Genomic DNA, 21,750 nt, shown 5'->3' with positions numbered 1-21,750 from the left:
ACATTCCCTAGCAGCAGAATAGTCTCAGAAAGTATAGAATATGAATGTCCTCATATTTATTTTCTGCTCTTTGTATGAGGCAAGCCTTCGATTATTTAGTTTTAAAACAAGCTGAGCTGTTTTTGAAAAGGTTAGTAATTTAGGGGGGAAAAAGGAAGAAGTCAGCTTTTTTTTTTTTTTTTTGAGAAAATGAATGAAGGCAAAGACGCTATCCCTTTCCCTTCAAGTAAAGCAAATGGAAGGGATGCTGCAGGATAATTGTTGCAGAGTAAATTTGTCTTTCTTAACAGCGTCGTTTCCCAGGGAGTATGGAAGGTTTTGTCACTCTAGATGAGGTTGGTGATGAGGAAGATTCGGAACTTCAGAAACTTCGTAAATCGGGCATGGCATTTAAATCTGGTGACAAAAATGATGATGGTTTGGTTGAAATTAAGGTGGACAAGATCGAGGAACTTGACCAAGAAAATGAAGCAGCGTTGGAAAATGGAATTAAAAATGAGGAAAATACAGAACCAGGTGCTGAATCTGCTGAGAATGCTGATGATCCCAACAAAGATACAAGTGAAAACGCAGATGGCCAAAGTGATGAAAACAAGGAGGACTATACAATCCCAGATGAGTATAGAATTGGACCATATCAGCCCAATGTTCCTGTTGGTGAGATTTAAGGCTTTGTTCTTTCCCCTCTCACCCTCCCCAAACTCTTATTAAATAAGATTTTTAAAATTGGTCTTACATAAGCTCTGATAACATTCTTAATTTACTTCTATGCAAAACAGTTTGTAAATCTTAATTGGAACATTCTTTTTTCCTCTTACCCATGTCTCCTGATTTTGTATTATCTTTTGTTACCATTCCATAATATGTTCTCTTTTCTCATAAAGTTATCTGAGAATTTCACATTGCTTTTTGTTTTGTTTACCTTTTCTATTTCAAGATTTTTAAGAGAACAATTAGGTGTGGGACCTTAAACATCAATTAAGTACAAACTATTAACAATGTCATGGTTTTTGTTTTGTTTTAGCTTAGGCTATATTAGACTTGTCACAAATGTTACCTCATTCAAATTATATTGACAGGAAAAAAAGATTTGAGAACACTATTAAAATCTTTAGTTTACTGAATTTGTAAGAATGTATGTTTGTGTTCTAGGTATAGACTATGTGATACCTAAAACAGGGTTTTACTGTAAGCTGTGTTCACTCTTTTATACAAATGAAGAAGTTGCAAAGAATACTCATTGCAGCAGCCTTCCTCATTATCAGAAATTAAAGGTAAGGCTATATCTAAAAGAGGAGAGTTCTTTTGTGAAAACTAGCAAATCATGTAAGTTTATGGAAAGTACTGCCTGTGGACCCAGCATGCTTTATCCTGGAGATAACATTCTTTATTGATGGGCCTTGAGCAGTTTAATGAATTCTAGAAACATCTGTTAAGCCTCTTTCTAGAAAACACTCTTAACTAAATGTTGTTAATTGAGTAATTTCTAAATTTATAGTTCTAAATGTTATAAATTCTTTGGTATAAAGTTATTTGAGTATTCTCAAATGGTTGTTAGACTGTAATTTCTCTAATTTGGATATTGGAGGCCTGAAAGCCAGCTTTATAAAGTGCCATATCCCTTCATACTTAATGATTTTTACATTGACTTTAAATTATTATATATTAATAATGACACTTCAGTAAGTTTCATGATCAACAGGATATAAAGATAAAAGGATAAATTAAAAAAGCACAACATGGTAAAGCATAACAAATTTCTGTTTGGATATTTTGAAGTTTGGTGTTTTAGTTAGTGGCTTAAGGACTAAGTATTGAAATAAATAATGGGAAAAACTTGAAAGTAAGAGTTAAAGAATTCATAATTGTAGATAACACTGATTTATAATATAAAGCTACTAGAGCATTAAGAACAGTGGTTATTTTCAATGGTAGCAGCAATTTAATATAAATATTTTGTCTGCTTGGCTTAGTGGAAGGGTCAGTGAATAAATACGTGTCATTTTAACTAAGTTCTTGGGGTAACAGTAGTTCTTCTGTGTGGCTGTTATGGTCTTTGTTTGATGATCTCTGTAAGTTAGTCTTAATTGCACATTAAATAACTTTTCCATATTTTACCGTTTTTCTCCCATGCCTTACTGTGGTGTCCAGTTTCGTTTCATACTTGCCTAATAAGAATAACTGGATCTTAAAAATATTGATAAGGTTATAGTTAAATTAGACTCAAGTCCCTAAACATGGATAGAATATTTTGTTTTGGAGTTAATCCATTTGTTATGTTTCACTGCGGTGACTTAATCCTTGCAAAACAAATTTTTCTATTTCTTTTCAGAAATTTCTGAATAAATTGGCAGAAGAACGCAGGCAGAAGAAGGAAGCTTAAGATGTGCAAGAAGCCTAATGATGTCAAAGAAAATAATGGTTCTTTGTTTTTAAATGTTAACCTTTTTTAAATACAATACAGATAGTTAGAAGAAAACTATTGTACTCTTTTGTTATAGTGGAAAAATAATAGACGTCTGTTCATGTGTTAAGTGTTATAGCAAAAATACATATACGGTTAAGTTAATGAAGAATTGTTTTTGTTTTATCAAAATGGTAACAGACAGAAATACTTGGTAGAGACTGACTTCATATGCTACTTAAGACACTTGCATCACTAAGAAAGATACGTAGAAACATTCAGAGAAATGAAATTTAGTAGTTCCAAGCTTCAAAGAAATGTCAAAACTTTTGATTCCATTCAATAAAGAACAAAACCAATTGTATTTTTATTACTTTCATCTGAAACATTCCACATTTTAATCTGAGCCTTTCAGACTTTTCATTTGCAGTTCGAAGCATTTTTGGTTTTGTTTCATTTTTTGAGAACGTCATTAATGTGAGATTGGTAATTAAAATGCAGGTGCAGTTTTCTTTTAATGTCATGCTGTTTAGGTAATAAGAAATATTAAGTAATTGGCTTTAGATTTTGTAATTTTTTCCCTAAGTTCCTGCTAGATTTCGTATTCTAGTAGTCAATGTATTTTTCAGTGAAATGTAAAAATATTCCCATTCTCTTTGACCAGTATTAATTTCTTGAGATATTGCTTGTCACTTGAATCCTGTAGCTGTCATACATCTGGTATAAGCACATTTGATTTTTGAAGTGTGTAGACCATCTCTTCATATTTTCAAGATGTAATTTTACATTTCTGCATTTTAAAAACAGTTTGGCCATAATCTTAGACGCACGCTTCTAATTCATATACTGCATATGTGACCTTTGTGAACAGAAATTTGCATGTATAATCTGTGTTTACTTGTAACTTTCTGGTTATATACTGCTTATATCTGTGGATTCAAGTTTCTGAAGTGAGTACCAATAAAAAAAAAAAAACCTAGGCCATGTTCATTGGTTATACATGTTTGAAATGTTAACCAATATATTTGTCAGTTGTGGTTTTTATTCACTGTTACACTTTTTTGCATGCTTTAACAAATTATTACATTTTTAATTTAGTGTTCTAAAGACTGCTACTAAAGATCTGAGTTTTAAAGCTTTTGGTGCTGGTGGATTTCTTGTTGCTGTTACATAACTGAAAATGGGACTCTTCATAGTTTTTTAAAACCTTGGAGTTTTAAGATGTTAAGGGTGAGGAAATGGTAAAAGCTCATGTTTAGACATGTGTAAGTATTTAACGATAAAATTGGAAGTAACATGGAATAACAAGAATTGGTTTTACCATTACCAGCCTTTCAAAGTTGTTGGGATTATAGGTATAAGAGATTATTGTCAAACAAATTTTTAATTTAAAAAAAAATAAGAATTTAAGGGATTCTCTTTGAAACTCTTAGGTCCAAGTGTATTAAAGGATATATCAAATAGTTGAAAGAAATATTATGATCTACCACTGAGGGGCAGATGACACTTTTTTAAATGTAACATGCACAAAAAATCCTTGCCAGTTTACTTCTGTAGTTTAATTTTGGCCTTTACTAATTACCTGCTTTTGTCTAACTCCAACTTTTAACAGCAGCTACACAAAGCATTTTGTGTACATGGAATCCCTTGATTGTTTTCTGTCAATGATAACTTTTCATAGATCCTACTTTGTTAGATATACCAAGTTGTAGAAAAGAATGTTTAATATCTTCATTTGATAGCATTTGAAAGGAGAAATTCTCATAAATAAATTGCTAGTGATGAATAAATCTGTAACAGCTATTTCCCAGATTATGGCAAACCTTTATTTAAGAGGAGTGTTTCCACTTTAACCAGCTATAAAGTTGAAAATTCTCCTACCACCATTTTAGTTTTTAGTTTAAGCTGCTGTTAATCCTGGGCAAAGGAGACTTTTATAAACACTTCATGTTTGTTTTACAGTTTTCTTTTAACCGATTGTTGATAAATTCGGCATATGAGAGTGACCCTGGTAAGGCTTGAGTTTGCTAGCTGTAGTACTGTGTATCCTAAAAATAATTTTATTTAAGATTTTATTAATGAGGAAGGTGAATTTCTGGCTATAGAGTACACCAGAAAGTACCTCCTCTAGAAAACGGTATGATTGCAAGGAACTTTCAAAGGTTATATCCTTTCTCTGAATTCTTTAACCCCTTAGGGTGATGGGGACAAGTAAAGGATGTATATACCCTATTAAGTATTATGGTGGCATTAAGTTTATAAGAGGGGAAGGGTACACATTTTATGCCTCGCTTTGTTCACAGTGCATTTTTGGTGGCTTTGACATGTAAAACAACATCATGAATAAAAATTGTGACAAAAGAGGCTCATGGTATGTAGTGGAAATCTGTAGGAACACTGCAGGTTATATTTTTAAATCAAATTAGTAACAAAATTGGTATAGACAGTTTGGTTAAGATAACATGCACTAGGGCTAGGAGTGAGTAGCTCTGTACTCTCTGTATTGGCCTCCATCATAGAAAATGGCCTAGGATAGCTGAAAGCTCAAGCATTGAATGGTTATGCATTTGAGGTTATATTCCCTGACAAGGACCTTGAGCTGTTTGTTGAGCTGGAGTGCCTCTCCAGTCTGATGCAGGTCCTTTGGCTGTCATGGGTAAGACCAAGATTCTGATACAACATGGTATATAAACAAAATGGTTCTGTGAATTCTTTTTCTTTAGTCGTTCTCAAATGTTAGCATGCATCAGAATTACCTGGAAGCTTCATTTAAACATTGCTGGGCCCTGTTCTTAGAATTTCAGATTTGCTAGGTGTAGGGTGGGTGTTAATAATTATCATTTTTCAAGTTACCAGGTGATGGTGATGTCAAGGATAGAGGCCACACTTTTGTTTACCTGTAGCTGAAGTGTTACTGCTAGGCAGTTGTAATCAAACACCTGGTTTAGATGCTGTTGCTTGAAGTACTGGTTTTGCTACTGTTAAAAACTAAAAATAAGGGGAATGTTGGAAAATAATCATTATTTGGGGGTGCTCACAAAGCATTTTTTAAAGAGTTGTTAATGGGAGACACCCATTTCAGAGCCCTAGATAACTGCTTTCCCAAGTCAACCCTTTATCCTTTGCTTGGAACATTAATAAAATCTTGAACAGCTAATTTACTGAAGTTTCAAGTGAATGGCAAAATGGAAGTAGGTACCACCCATCACTCCAGGTATATCTAATTTGCTGAATTATAAACATAGTTGACACAAGCTAGAGCTCAATTAAGGTACTACTCAAGTAATTTGGAAAAGTTCTGAGGGAGAGGACTGTCAGGTAATACATGATTAAAAGGCTATGTTAATACTTTTAAACGGCTTTATCTTAAGATTTTTAACCCTGGCCTTTCCTTGAAATTATAGTTCTTAGATTTATAATTTCCATACAGTTTTAAGAATTCTGCAAAGCCAAATGTACAGTAGAGAATGGGAAAATTGAAAAGCAGTATGTTACATGTAGTAGAGAAAAGTCAAACGTATCCATGCCAATAGCATTTGTAAACTTCGGGTGAAAATTGCTGCCATTAGATACAAGTTTAATGATCTTTGAACCATCGTGTCATTGTGCTTCATACATGGCCGCATTGATGTATTGGTTGTGAGGACCTGATCCAAAGATACCAAGAGCAGCAGGAATGTCCTACCTTTGACAAGGACAAAATACTGAAGTTTCAGTCATTGCACCTGACTATCAAAAGTAGGACCAATTTCTATTTGCTCAACCTTGCCAGGGTTGTTAAATCACAGCTACTTCCTTGGCAACTACCAACTATGTTCTTGATATATGCCCCCCCCCTTTTTCCTACACTTAGTATCAAGATAAGCCCTAGTTCATGCTCTGTGTGCACTCTATTTTGTGGTATGAAGACCTGTGGAAAGGAATTAGAGTTTAAATGATTCTTGGTGTAATGGATGGTGAAACTTTAGTGAAAACCGAACTTATTTTCCTGATGGTGGCTGCTTCTGCTCGCAAGTACAAGGTGTGTTTCTGACCCATCTCATTGTAAGTAGCTGAGCCTGTGCAAAACCAGCAAGGAAGGGCTTGGCTCAGACTGGAAAAGGAATTTTTTCTTCCTCATATCACCCTTCTTATTCAAAGCATAATCACCTTTGCTTATTTTACATTTACAACTTACTTTCTACAAATTTGACCCTCCTTTTAGGACAGTTTTTTTTTTTTAATACACAAAATTTACCATCTTAGCCATTTTTTAATAACTTGCTTTATTCTGTTAATACCATAATTCACTTAACCAATTCCCTATTGATAGGCTTTTCAGTTTCTTGATTGTTTATAACATAGCTATGAAATCCTTACGTATCTATATATATGTCTGATTTCTTCCCCATACATGGAGTGTTTGAGTCAGAGGATTTACACATTCTACGTTTTGATAATTCGGGGAGAGTGGGAAGCTGTTCATAGCCATCCTAGGCCTTCATAACCATCCTCTCCTGATTCCTGATTCCTACTTCACCTTCCATCTCAAGTTAGAATTGTTAGTGCCTGAGACAAACAGTTGAATGTCTGCAGCATTTTAAAACTGCACCTCTGATGGTTCCATTGCAGTGTCTTTCCTCATCATTGGCAAACTTATTAGCCTTCATTATTGTGGTAGTGTTTTCCATTCATAGACCATCATCACCACCATCCAGGCATAGCATAAAAACATGAAAGTACCCTGGGCCCATCAGGCTTTCTCAGCCACAATGGTGAACTCTGTGAGCTGGGAATTGAGATCTATAACCCCTTTGTGTGAGAAAAACAACATAAGCCTTTGAATGGTTCAGATTAAAATAAGCCAAGATTTAGCAAAGATTATTTTTCAACATAAATTACATGGGTTGTGTTAAGTAGTAAGTTCCATTTATCTCCATGATTAGCTTTTAAGATTGCCAGTCATCTACAGATTAAACTACCTATTTTGATTTTGTTCTCCCTCCTGTCCATGCCTCTTCTAGCCTCGAGTTGATAGTTCCAGGTTCCTTGAATGAATCATGCTCCACAGACCAGCAAAACAGCACCATCTTCTTCCCCAGAGCTGTTGGCTCAGCAAGCAAGAAAGCCAAGCCCTTCCAGTTTAGGATACAGATCTGTAAATGTAGCCAAAGTGGTTGACCAAGGCACAACTGTCAAACTTTATTTGGAGCTTTGGGCTGACTCAAAGCAGATTATTAATGAGTGAAATGGCCCTAGAGAGAAGCCCTCTCTTGGATTCAAGAGTTTCATGGAGGGAACTTTTTTTTTTCCTTTAGTTTTAGCAGTTATAAAAGCTTGTGGTTTTTTAAAGATTCAAGTTTTACAAGAGAGTAAAAAGATAAATCTCAGTCCCTCATTTTACTTCCCCAAGGGGAAGAAATTAGAAGTTTTTGTGTGTCCCCTCTCAAATATAATGTATATTCGGAATTTTCTTACACATACTATACACTGTAGCTTGATTAGCATCACAAAATATATCGGGACTTGCCAGTGATGAAGCAAGGAAGCATGGATTAGAGTAACGTGTGCAGGGCAGCCCATCCAAGATCATGGTCGAGGAAATTCTGGGACCCTTAGGTCTCACCCTTCTATCTTACCTCTGGACAGAGTATTTCCTCCCTTAGCCTGGGCACCATATATATATATCGGTAATTTGCGCCTGTGTGTTAAGATCTAGCTCCAAAAAGCGTGTTCCTGAACGTGTATGAGTGCAGGTGCTCGTAGATCAGTTAACACGCCTCTGTGAATCTGTCTTAGTTTATTATTTCTGTGTTATGTTTCTGTGTCAGGATCTCTGGATATGATTTGGTACATGTCACTCGTAGTGTGACGCTGTGTATCACGTTTGGTGTGTGTTCCTGGGTGTGTGAGTGCGCTGTCGTTATCTAGATGTTCCTATTTGATGTCAGTGTGTTTGAAGTAACCGTTGCGGTGTGTAGTAGTCCACGTCTGTGTATCTTTTCTGGGTCTCCTTCCCAGCTCCCCCACTCACTGCATCCCATCATTCTCGAAGGATGGGCGGTTGTGGGGACACTGGCCCAGCTCTACTCCGGTTTTCCTGAGAGAACACGACAGGACTCCCAGTGTTCCCCGCGGCCGCCAGGGTACGCCGGAAAGGCTGTTGCGCATGCACATGTGTGCAGCTTGGACGAAGAGAACTTTGAGGTCGCCCTTTCTCTCGCGCGCGCTCTCTGGTGGCCTCGGAGGGCAACGATGACAAAACGAGAGGCGGGGCCGGTGGCGGCGGCGGAAGTGAAGTCACTTCCGGGCTGGGGTGTTTGTTTGGACTGGAGAAGGGAGGCGGCGGGCGAAGCGCGCGTCGAGCGGGGTAGCGGCGCTGCCTGTGGAGATCCGCGGAGGCCGACCGGATTCGTTGGCTGCCGTCCCCGCTGCCGTGCACTGGGTGAGGGGTTCTCTCGGGCGGAGCGGCGAGAAGGGTGCGGCGGCCCGGCGGTCGAGGGGCAGCACCTCGGCGACGGCTGAGGGGCCTAGAGGGTCCCCTGGGTTGTTGGCCACCAAGCCTGTATGGCCTCCATTGTTCCTTGCCTCTTCCAGCCGAGTCTGAGGGATGATCTTGGACCGACTTAGTCTCTTTCTTCTCTGAGAAATGGCCGTCGCTTTTTTCTCATTGTCATTATTATGGTTTGGATCTCGCAGCTCTCTATCCGGGTCCTCGGTGGCGCGCGAGGGTTGCCGGGATGGCACTTTCTCGCGTGCCGCCCCTCCCTCCAATCGCTTCACCCACCCTCCGATACCCTTTTCCCCTGCCCCCCACTGCCGCCTCGGCAACAAAGCTCATTGTTTCTCCTTACTTTACGCCTGCGCGTCGCCACGCGCAGCCCGTACTTGCTGCGCTTGCGCGCTCCTCCAGAAGCCTGGGTGGGGGAAGAGAAAGGGGCGGAGGGACTGGCGGGCTGGCGAGCGTCCTAGGGGAGCATTCTGTAACCGTCCACGAGCCTGTACCTTTGTGATGATCCCCTTTCTCCGGTTTCTTCGCCTTCCCCTGCCCCTTATTTTTAGTTACATTGTATTCCGTGCTCGGGATAGGAGGGCCTTTGGAGTACTGGCAGCTCCTACTCCAGGACTGTTTTGAACCAGATTAACCCATCCAATTCACATTCTTTTGATTTTGGTTACCTCACTTTTTAATTTCTACTACTGTGCTTATTCTCTCCCACCATCAAAAATATATGGCTTGTGGTAAAGTTGTTTGTTTCAAAACATTTGTTGAAGCAGTCAGCAATGGTATTCTCTAGTAACTGCAAAAGGTGGCCTTTTCTGCTTCCTTTTGTTGTCTTATTTTCCTTGATTTTGCAACCCCATCATCTCACAGAAACCGCAAACTCTAGAAAGAATTTGGCTTCCAGTATGCCGTGGGATGAGGTCTAACAGCTGACAGCTTTTGACATTTCAACAGAAGACAAATTCCCATTTTGCATGTGCTGGCTAATCTTGTTAACCTGATAGCATTATTTGTCACAATTTGCCTTTGAGCAGTTGATCGGGTGTTGGTCTGCCTTCGAAATTTCGTGGGCTGCAGGTTATGTTTGCAAATAAGGGTCTCTCAGGGTTTTTAATGAGATTCCCAGTGTTTGCTGTTTTGTGCTTCTGTTTCCGGTTTGTGAGAGGATATTTGGGGCAAATTAGTCTGTTTATATTACTTGTTAATTGTGAACTTGAACAGAACTTAATTTTTTCTCACAAATAAGTGTCTATGATAAAAAGGTAACTCTCCCAAAAGTATAGCCTCCTTATGTTTCTTTCAGGGATGGGAGCTAAGTGAGTTTCATATTTATTATTAACCTGTGAAATAGGCAGGGTGAGTTTTTTTTAATACAAATTTTTTAATATTTATTTATTTATTTTTGGCTGTGTTGGGTCTACGTTGCTGTGCGTGGGCTTTCTCTAGTTGCCACGAGTGGAGGCTACTCTTTGTTGCGCTGTGCAGGCTTCAGTAGTTGTGGCTCGCGGGCTCCAGAGCGCAGGCTCAGTAGTTGTGGCTCACGGGCTTAGTTGCTTCGCAGCATGTGGGATATTCCCAGACCAGGGCTTGAATCCCTGTCCCCTGCATTGGCAGGCGGATTCTTAACCACTGTGCCGCCAGGGAAGCCCTGGGCAGAGTAAGTTTTATCCTGCCCATTTTGAAATCGGGAAAATAGAAACTTGAGAGATTATTAGGCACATATTTCCATAGCACTTAGTAATGCCAGGCATTGTTCGAAGTGCTTTTAGAAGTGTTTAATCTTTAATGTCTGTAGGCAGTAAGTACCACTGTAAAATGAAGATTATAAATGAGAAATGTGAAGTAACTTGCCCAATGTTACATAGCTAATAAAAGCTGGAATTCAAATCCAAATACTCCAGAGATTATGTGCTCTTAACCACTATAGTGTGTTGCCTGGGATTTAGTAGCATATCCAAGGTCCTCTAGGTGGTTAGTGGCATATCTGGGACTTGAATCCAGTGCAAGGTTAAAGTTGTCCAAGGTTGTTGTCTTTGTGATCTGGATCACCCTGTTGCACAGATACATTAATAGTTTGTATATGTTACAGCCTGAGGTTCAGTTCCAATAACTCAATCTTTTTTCTTAATGTCCTCATCGTTTAGAGTGGTGCTGTCCAGTAAGATAGCTACTAAGCACATGTCTATTGAGCACCTGAAATGTAGCAAGTGCAACTGAAGAACTAAAATTTTAATTGTATTGAATTAAAATTAAATTTAAATAGCCACATGAACCTGGTGGCTACCACATTGGATAGTGTGGGTTTATTTGAATTGCCTTTGCTTTTTATTTTTTGTATCAGTTTTTATAAATAAGGATGGTATTTCTGATGTGCTTTGAGCTTTTATTTATCGTCAGTGTTGAGCCATCCTTACTCTGACCTGATCACCCTGGTTACACTACCGTTGAGATTAGGGTTACACTCTTTGGGACTTTTCTGTGACATTGTTTCACTCCTACAGATGTTTGGAGCTATTATTTTTATTTATACAAATTTATATTTGCTCTAAGTGTTTAATAATACTATTATGTGCCAGGCTGTCTGCCTAGGTACAGATGGGGAACCTGAAACACAGAGAGGTTAAATAACTTGCCCATTGTCACATAGCTAGAAAGGTAGCCTGGTTCCAGAGCCCCTTTTTTGTTTTTTTAATTTTTAATTTTATTTTTATTTGTTTATTTTTGGTTGCGTTGGGTCTTCGTTGCTGCGCGCGGGCTTTCTCTAGTTGCGGCGAGAGGGGACTACTCTTCCGTTGTGGTGCGCAGGCTTCTCATTGCAGTGGCTTCTTTTGTTGCAGAGCACAGGCTCTAGGTACGCGGGCGCAGTAGTTGTGGCACGCAGGCTCTAGACCGCAGGCTCAGTAGTTGTGGCGCACGGGCTTAGTTGCTGTGAGGCATGTGGGATCTTCCTGGACCAGTGATTGAACCCCGTGTCCCCTGCATTGGCAGGTGGATTGTTAACTACTGCACCAGCAGGGAAATCCCAGAGCCCATGCTTTTAATCATTCCTTTATACTGCCAAACATTAAAACAAAATATTCAGCGCTGCTCACAGACTTCTGAATTAAATACAGAGGCTGATGCAGAAATTTCTTTATCTTCTCTAACTAAAATACATACGTATACAATATATATGTGTACAAATAAGGTTAAGGAGTCTACTGTAGTTCAAAGTAGAGTCCAGTGGAATAAGAAAAGGTGTTATGTCTGTGGGGTCAGTTTTTTGATTTTTTTGGGTTTTGGGTTTTTTTGGCCATGCCACGGGATCTTAGTTCCCTGACCAGGGATCAAACCCAGGCCCCCAGCAGTGGAACCCCGGAATCCTAACCACTGGATCACCAGGGAATTCCCTGTGGAGTCAGTTTAATGAAAGAAGCGGAAAGAGAATCCTGTTTGAATTTTAATGAGAATTTTTTTTTTGAAGAGTTAATGTTTTTATTTTTTTATTCCAGTTTTATTGAGATATAATTGAAATATAGCACTGTATAAGTTTAAGGTATACAGTATAATGATTTGATTTACATATATCATGAAGTGTTCAATGAGATTTTTTTTTTTTTAATATTTGGGGTTCCAACTTGTGAGAGAAGATAGTGTTTTTTTGTTTTTTTTAATATTTTATTTATTTATTTATTTATTTATGGCTGTGTTGGGTCTTCGTTTCTGTGTGAGGGCCTTCTCCAGTTGCGGCAAGTGGGGGCCATTCTTCATCGCGGTGCGCGGGCCTCTCACTATCGCGGCCTCTCTTGTTGCGGAGCACAGGCTCCAGACGCGCAGGCTCAGTAATTGTGGCTCACGGGCCCAGTCGCTCTGCGGCATGTGGGATCTTCCCAGACCAGGGCTCGAACCCGTGTCCCCTGCATTGGCAGGCAGACTCTCAACCACTGCGCCACCAGGGAAGCCCTAAAGTTGAATTTTTAAATAGGTAATCCATTCCCAAAAATAGATACAAAAAATATCCTTAGCCGTCTAGTTCTCCTCCCTGTAGGTAACCAGTATTTTCAGTTTTGTTTTTAGCAGCTCTTACTGAGCTATAGTTCACATACCATGCAATTCATCCGTTTGAAGTGTATAGTAGAGTAGTTTTTAGTATATTGCCAGAGTTGTGCATCGATCACCACAGTCAATTTTAGAACATTTTCATTACCCCAAAAAGAAATCTTGTACCCATCATCTGTCATACAATATGTGTTCCTTGGTGACTAGCTTCTTTCATTTAGCATATTTTCAGTATTCATCCATTTATCAACTGGTGGACCTTCGGGTTGTGTTGTATCCACTTTTTGGCTATTAAGAATTACTTAATAAGAATTAAGAAATTACTGCTATGAACATTTGTGTGTATAAGTTTTTATGTAGACATATTTTTATTTCTCTTGGGTATATACCTAGGAGTGGAATTGCTGAGTTATAAGGTAATTCCGTGTTTAATCTTTTGGGGAACTGCCAGACTGTTTTCCAGAGCAGCTGCACCATTTTAACATTCCCACTGGCAGTGAATGAGCATTCCATTTCTCCACATTTTCACTAATATAAAGTGGTATCTCGTGGTTTTGATTTGCATTTTCCCTGATGGTTAAGGATGTTGAGCATCTTTTCATGTGTTTATTGGCCTTTGGAGAACTGTCTATTCAGATCCTTTGCGCATTTTTAAATTGGTTGTTTAGGGACTTCTCTGGCGGTCCAGTGCTTAGGATTTCGCCTTCTGTGGGCGGGGGGGGGGGGGGGGGGGGGGGGGCGAGTTCGATCCCTGGTTAGGGAGCTAAGATCCCACATGCCTCTCGGCCAAAAAACCAAAACATAGAACAGAAGCGATATTGTAACAAATTCAATAAAGACTTTTAAAAATGGTCCATGTCAAAAAAAATCTTAGATTGGTTGGTTGTCCTTTTATTATTGAGTTGTAATAGTTCTTTATATATTCTAAGTACAGTTCCCTTATCAGATACAATTTGCTTCTCAGTTTGTTTTCTGTCTTTCTAGAGATTCTATGCATTTGCAAATGGTGAACACACACACCCTTCTTTTATATATATGAAGAGTTTATTATACTTGCTGTTCTGCAAATTGCAAAGTTGGAATTTTTTTTTCCTACCATAAATCCCTGGTAGGCCTAATCGAGGAAAAGAGGAACATAGTCAAATTAGCTATGAAATAGGAGAAATTAGATAGTTTCTATTATAACAAAATTGAAATTATGGAGAAATAAAATTTTAGTGAAATAAAAATTACCATAGTTAACCAGAGAGGTAGAAAACCTGAATAGACAAAACAAGAAAAACAAAATTAAAGGTTGTTAATAATATACTAGTTTAAAAAGTACCAAGCCCTTATAATTTTAGATTCATTTGTCTTCAGGGATCCCATAATTCTTGTTATTCAAATGATTCCTTAATATAAGGATGGGAAGTTTCTAGTTCATTTGTTTGAAAACTATTTTCTGTACAGTTCTAGTAGTCTGGGTTTGCAGTTATTTTCTTTCAGTGTGGTCTTTTGCTTTTCATTATTATTGTTGAAAAGCAGCTGGTTTTTCTCATTCTTTTTTGAAAATAATGTCTTTTTGGGTTTTAGAATTCTCTTTGATACTCTGCAGTTTGACTATAATGTATAATATATCTTGCTTTTTATTTATCTTACTTTGAGATTCTTGGGCTCCTTAAACATGTTGGTTGATTGCTTTCATCAAATATGCAATATTCATATCCTGCCTCTGCCCTATGTTTCTTCTTTTCTTCTTCAGGAATTTGATAGTTGTCACTCTGCCCTCTACATTGTTTGAACACTCTTTTGTATGTTCTATCTTTTTATCTTTTTGCTGTTTTCTGGATACTTTCTTTTGTTTTCCAATTCTGTTGTATCAAATCTGCTGCCAGACTTATTACATTTTTGTTTATGTTGTGATTTCTGTATATCTAGAAGTTTAATTTGGCTCTTTTCCAAATCTACTATGCACTTTTTATATTTTGCTGTTTTCTGAAGATATTTTCAAGCTTGATATGTAATGATCATTTTTGTCATCTGCCACATGGGTCTGGTTATGCTTTCTATAAATTGTACTGATTCTTGCGTGTTGTATCTTGCTTTTTCCTTCTGGATTTAGTTATCTTTCATTTTGAACTCTTCATTGGCCTTGAGAAATCATTTTTGGAGGTCCTTAAGGCCTAGCATGAAAATGCCTTCCTCCCAAGGAGTTTTACATTTGCTTTTTCCAGGCACTGGCACTAGGGACATTACCAAGTCAGGACCACTTCATACTCATTTCATGACTTGGGATGTTCTGGACCTCCCAGGTGATGAATTTATTCCTCTTATCCACAGGAGGACCAACCACAGTCACAGTGTCTGTGTTCCTTTCCACCTTTTCCTTTTGATTTGCTTGGTGGGGAGTGGGAGTTGCTTTTGGTTCACCCTTACCCTGAGCCTATAGCCCTTTAGGGTCCCAGCTTAGAGTGGGGAGGATCTTTTCTTCAGTTTTCCACCTTGACCTTTATGCCTTTTGCCCCATGAAGCATCCAAGGTCAACCCAAAGAAGGCTAATGGGCAAAAGTCCTCAGTGCGAAGGCAGCTTCAGTGTTTAAAAGTTCCACTTTGCTCTCTGAATTCCCACTTTACTTACTCTTCAACACTTTAGTGCTTTTAAGTGTTTCTTTAAGACTATGGCATCCAACACTTTCAGTTTTCAATGGAAAGACTGGTCCAAATAATCTAGCCCACAATTATTGGTAAAATGAAGTCCTGATTCATTTATATTCTAAGGAATTAAAACAGTTCCAAGTAAACGGATGTACCATCTTCCTGGCCAGAAGGCTTAATATAAAAACATGATCCTGATTAAGCTGCAAATTTTTAATAAAATTCCAGTCAGACTCTTATGGAAAAATTATTCTAAAGTTCGTATGAAGAATAAAAGTGCAAGATTTCCCCCCCAAAGAAAGTTGAGAAGGGAGTTGTGCTACTACGTATTTAAACTTACTGAAAGGCTCCTGTAATCAAAAGAGTAAAATACTGTGCTGAAATATTTGAGGATGAAAGGTCATAATGTCTGCAACTTATCCGATGGTTAAGCAAAAAAATTGTATAGAGAAAACAACTGTGGCAAAATGTTAACAGTTGATGAATCTAGATGAAAGGTACAAATGTTCACTGTACTATTATTATGACTTTTTTGTAAGTCTAAAATTCTTCAAAATAAAAGTTGGGGATAAAACAGTATACATACAATACACCATCATGGAACAAAGAATCTAGAAACCGTGTAAGTGGGAATTTGATTATGATAAACATCAGGAACAAGCTTTCATTAAATAATGATGAATGATGTGTTCATATGGAAAAATATAGATCTTTCACATCATACTCAAAGAAATGCTCACACGAGTTAAAGATTTAAATGTAAAAAAATAGAAACTATAAAAATACTGAGAGAAAATAAAGGAAATATAACCTCAACGTAGGAAAAGACTTACTAAGCAAGATAAGCATATCCCAGGAGCTGTAGAGGAAAACATTCTTTTTAAGCCCATCTGTTTGCAAAAGTAAAATGCTATGTTGCTTATATAGAGAACTGTTGAGGATGCAGAGAAATGGGAGCACTCAGTGTATTATAGGAATGTACATTACCATAATATTTTTGGCGAATAATTTGTCTTCTCTTAAAGCTACAAGTGCACACGGCCTTTGACCCAGTTATTCCCACTTACCAGAATGTATCCCACAGAAAACTCAAATAGCAAAGGATATGTGTACAAGGGTGATCAAAGCACGATTGTTTGTAATGAGAAAACTGGAAATGTAAATGCATCAAAGGGGGAATTGTTGAGTAATTGGTGCTGTATCAATTAAAAAGTAAAGTGTACTTCTACATGTTGACTAGTAAGGATATTTCATGTAATATATTTAGCATGATTCTGTAAAATATATAAATCCTTTATGTGTGTTTCTATAAGCAAAGAGATATGAAAGGATACATACTAAGCTGTTAACATTGATTACCTCTGAGTAGGATTGGAGATCAAAAGGAAAAAACTTACATACACATAGGACCTGTTTTGTACATTTAACTTCTTTTTTTTTTTTTGGCTGTGTTGGGTCTTCGTTGCTGTGCGCGGGCTTTCTCTAGTTGTGGCGAGTGGGGGCTCCTCTTCATTGCGGTGCACGGCTTATTGTCATGGCTTCTCTTGTTGCAGAGCATGGGCTCTAGGTGCGCAGGCTCAGTAGTTGTGGCACATGGGCTTAGTTGCTTCGTGGCATGTGGGATCCTCCTGGGCCAGGGCTCAAACCCGTGTCCCCTGCATTGGCAGGCAGATTCTTAACCACTGCGCCACCAGGGAAGCCCTAACTTAAGTAGGGTGTACTTTGTATATGTACATTTCTTTCACTTTAATGCTTCCTTTTCCAACAGAATTTCCTAACTATGTACAAAATTTTTTAAATGATTATTGAAAACACTGTAAGATGATACATTGCTGTTTTACTATTTTGTAATTTTTGTTTAGGAAAATCTTAACTATATGTACTCTAACAACTACTAGATATTTAATATTAGTAATTTAATATAGTTTGTTCTGAGTTAGTATTACTGTGTTATTTTAAAAATCCTTTTATGAGAGTAAGGCTAAAAAATTATTTGAATTACATTTTCTGATAATTTTAGGATTTTAAAGCATAATAAACATTATTTGAAGTAAATATGAACATTAAAAAATTGGGGGGAAATTATTGGCTTTCTCACTTCATTTCTGCCAGTTTTAAAGTGGTTTGGATTGAAGCATGAACAAAGATAAGATAGCAACAGATTGGTATGGTTTAATTACCAGATTTTTTTTTTTTTAATGTATTTGTCGAGTTATTATCTACATTGTGCCCTCAGACATCACTCAAGCAAATTAGGTGCTTCTGTTGTGTTTCCAGTAGTTCCTCTTTTAGTTTTGGTTTGTTTTGTTCTAGAGAAAAACTTTTTCTCAGCCACAAGAGACTAATATATATAGATTTGAGCTCATTGACTCTTGGAGTCTTGAAGCTGCTTCTTTTGGGCTGCCTCTGAATGGGATGATGATACACCCCAGCAATACACCTTTCACTATATATTTTTTTGGTGGTTTTCCTAGTGGTTACCCTGGGAATTACAACTAACATCTTAGTTTGTAACAAGTATGAACTAAAAACAATTTAGTTTCATATAGAGAAAAAGAGTTATAAAGCAAAAAATACATTATTAGTGACTTTTGTATTTACCTATGTAGTTACCATGGTTGTTTATTTCTTTGGATGAATTCAAGCTAATGCTAGTATTCTTTTGTTTCAACGTGAAGGACTCACTTTAGCTTTTCCTATAGGACAGGTCTATTGGTGATGAATAAGCTCTCACTTTTTTACTTATCTGGGAATGTCTTAGTTTTTTTTTTAAGTCACTTTGTATATGTTTTCCTACTGCCTTCTGGCCTCTGGTTTCTGATGTGAAATCAGCTATTAATCTTATTTTGAAGATGCTCTCTTTGACTTTCAATAACTTGATTACAGTGTGTCTTGGTGTGGATTGCTTTGAGTTTATCCTGCTTGGAGTTTGTTGAGCTTCTTGGATGTGTAGACTAACATAGATTTCATCAAGTTGGAGGAGTTTGGGGCCATTATTTCTTCAAATACTCTTTCTCTTCTTCTGGGACTCCCATTATGCATATGTTGGTACATGTGGTGGTGTCCTACTGGTCTCTGAGGTTCTGTTCATTTTTCTTCATTATTTTCTCTTTCTGTTTCTCAGACTGAATAATCTCAATTGACTTACCAAACTTGGTAAGTCAACTGAGATTATTTCCCTGCTCAAATCTGCTATAAACCCTCAAGTAGAATTTTCACTTATTGTACTTTTCATCTCCAGAATTTCTACTTGGCTTCTTTTTTTAATTTATCTCTATTGATATTTGCTATTTGATGATGATATTTGCTATTTTTATGGTTTCCTTTAGTTCTTTGTACGTGGTTTCCTTTGGCTCTCTGGACATTTAAAACACCTGATTTAAAAGTCTGCCTAATAAGCCTAATGTCTGGGCTTCCTCAGGGACACTTCCTATTAATTTCTTTTTTTCCTGTTTATAGGCCATACTATCTTATTTTTTTGCATGCCTCATAATTTTTGTTGAAAACTGAACATTGTGACTATTATATGGCAACTCTGGAAATCATATTCTCCCCTCTCCCCAGGGTGGTTGTTCTGCTTGTTCTGTTGTTTTAGTGACCTTTCTGAAATAATTTTGTAAAAGCTTGTATTATTTTTTGTGTGGCCATTGAAGTCTGTGCCATTAGCTTAGTTGTCAGCTAGTTCTTTTCTTTTCTTTTTTAAATTTCTTTATTTTTAATTAATTTAGTTTTGGCTGCGTTGGGTCTTCGTTGCTGCACGCAGGCTTTCTCTAGTTGCAGCGAGCGGGGGCTACTCTTCATTGCGGTGCGCGGACTTCTCATTGCGGTGGCTTCTCTTGTTGTGGAGCACAGGCTCTAGGTGTGTGGGCTTCAGTAGTTGTGGCTTGCAGGCTCTAGAGCACAGGCTCAGTAGTTGTGGTGGACGGCTTAGTTGCTCCGCGGCATGTGGGATCTTCCCGGACCAGGGATCAAACCCGTGTCCCCTGCATTGGCAGGCAGATTCTTAACCACTGCGCCACCAGGGAAGTCCCAGCTAGTTATTTTCAAGAGATGTCCTTTAATACCCCTAAGCAAAAAATAAAACTCTCCCAGTCTTGGCAGATGGGCTTTTGTGTATGTTGAGGTACACCTTTAACACTCGGGCAGTTTACAGCTCTTTCTTATGTGCAGCGCCTGAAGCCTGAAAAGTGTAGGGCCTTGTTAGGTCTTTTCTGAGCGTGCTGCCAGCACTGGGCATGCCCATGGCCTTTTAGGTTTCCCAGAATATGCAGGAGCTTTTCAAAGCCTTTATTCCCAAAACATCTCCTTCACCAGCCTTTCCTCCCAAGCTTTTTGCCCCAACTGTTATTCTTTGCAGGCATTGGCTACTACATTTGCCTTTAACTGCTTTTGACAAATGCCAATTTAAAATTGTAAATTTTATGGTATTTGAACTATATACTCATTTTTTAAAATAGCAAAACACACGACACAATCTAAAGAGTGTGGTCTAAGAAGGATCAAGAACAGGTCATAGAAGAAAATTTAAAATCTGATACAATACCTTATATTAGAACACCTTGTACTCAGTAATTGTAGGTCTGTCAACGTTCTGAAAGTAAATGATCCTTACCCCTCTGGCTTTTCACTTGGCTAGCTGTATCAGAAATCTGGTCAGCAGTTGTTCCTTCCTCATCTATCTTAAGGTGTAAGATTAGTGCCCAGGCTCCAGTTGATTTTTACTGGTTCCAATTATGATTTGTTTCCCAAATATTACTTGACAGCGAAATTTCATTTACTGTCCTTCATAGACTCTTTCACTGGGATCTATACCAAAGCCACGGGTTGTTTGATGAGGTGATAATTGGCATAAAGCTGACCTAGAGACATGTCAGATGCAGGGATTGGGCCCTTTAGGCTAAGCACTATTTATATTTTATTTGTTACTGGTTGGCATCAAACAAGGAGGGAGGGAGTCCCTTGAGATTCTCAGACTATAGAATTTGCCGATGCAGATTTTTCATTGTTTCATTGTTATGCTCGTGAAATGTATGGAGAACACTTTTTTCTTTAAAAAAAATTGCATTTATATATAGATAATACTTCAGTCACCTGAAGCACATTCAAACACAAGTTAGTATTTCTAGTACATGTCTCACACGTATAATTGCTACTTAACTATTCAATTCTACTTGAATATCCTGTACTCTGTGCTAAACATGATTTTTATTTGCTGTTTTTAACTAAAGATATAAGTCACTTATTAATATTGTGGTCTTCTGAAATGTAGGATTTAATGGGTACAAGTTGGGATAGGACACAGATTGGGAAAATAATAATGTTAAGCTGTTATAAATTAGGGTGTCTTTGAACATAGTTTAATGATCAGTTCATATGCAGAGTAAACAAAGTTCCATCCAGTTGCAAAGCAGAATTGACCCCCTGCTTTTCATAATATTTGAGTCTAATCTAAAACGTAATTTGTTTAAAGATGAGCATATAAATGTTTGGTAGCCTTGACATATAAGAATGAGTAATTTTCTTTAGAGGAACTGATTGCTCTCTAGTCGAAACTTGTTATCAAAATAAGGGGGTTTGGGCTTCCCTGGTGGCGCAGTGGTTGAGAATCTGCCTGCCAATGCAGGGCACACGGGTTCGAGCCCTGGTCTGGGAAGATCCCACATGCCGCGGAGCACCTAGGCCCGTGAGCCACAATTACTGAGCCTGCGCGTCTGGAGCCTGTGCTCCACAACAAGAGAGGCCGCGACAGTGAGAGGCCCGCGCATCGCGATGAAGAGTGGTCCCCACTTGCCGCAACTGGAGAAAGCCCTCGCACAGAAACGAAGACCTAACACAGCCATAAATAAAATAAATAAATAATTAAAAAAAAAAAAAGGGAAAAAAAAAAATAAGGGGGTTTATTTAATCCAAGATTAATGATAAATAAAAATATCAAAGATATCCATCATCTGTTTTCTGTCATGTCTGCTTTCACAGTGCTTTCACAGTGCTTCACTTTTTTTTTTTTTTTTTTTTTTTGTGCTTCACTTTCTTAACCCACATCATGTGGGTTTTCTTTCTACCCACAGCCTAGCACATAAATCTCTGTCTCTGCCTTTCTTTCATATACATACAACAGTGAATAAGTAAGGCAGAAGTTCTCAGTAATTTTTAATTCAGGACTTACTAACAATTGAAAATGCTACCACCA

At 37.9% G+C, this 21,750-nt stretch overlaps 2 protein-coding genes across 16 annotated transcripts in view; both read left to right on the top strand.

The window, feature by feature from the left end:
• MATR3 (matrin 3) overlaps nt 1-3,383 on the top strand; it is a 48,312-nt gene extending 44,929 nt beyond the window's left edge. For 11 of the 15 annotated variants that reach the window (XM_082454589.1, XM_082454586.1, XM_082454585.1 and 8 more), the window contains 3 exons: nt 291-657; nt 1,153-1,274; nt 2,333-3,383. In XM_082454589.1, the coding sequence (XP_082310715.1) occupies nt 291-657; nt 1,153-1,274; nt 2,333-2,383 (540 nt within the window). In that variant the 3' untranslated portion in view covers nt 2,384-3,383. The remainder of the gene's footprint in view (nt 1-290; nt 658-1,152; nt 1,275-2,332) is intronic. The other 4 variants (XM_082454592.1, XM_082454584.1, XM_082454582.1 and 1 more) reach the window with 2 other exon arrangements.
• A 5,291-nt stretch (nt 3,384-8,674) lies between these two features.
• Nucleotides 8,675-21,750, top strand: part of PAIP2 (poly(A) binding protein interacting protein 2) — a 19,256-nt gene continuing 6,180 nt past the window's right edge. Inside the window, exon 1 of the mRNA XM_082454696.1 lies at nt 8,675-8,828. The gene's annotated coding sequence lies outside the window, so the exon portion shown is untranslated. The remainder of the gene's footprint in view (nt 8,829-21,750) is intronic.

This window comes from Balaenoptera physalus, assembly GCF_965194825.1.
Source record: "Balaenoptera physalus genome assembly, chromosome: 3".
In the NCBI taxonomy this organism is placed as follows: Eukaryota; Metazoa; Chordata; class Mammalia; order Artiodactyla; family Balaenopteridae; genus Balaenoptera; species Balaenoptera physalus.
This window is presented reverse-complemented; position numbering and strand designations above follow the sequence as displayed.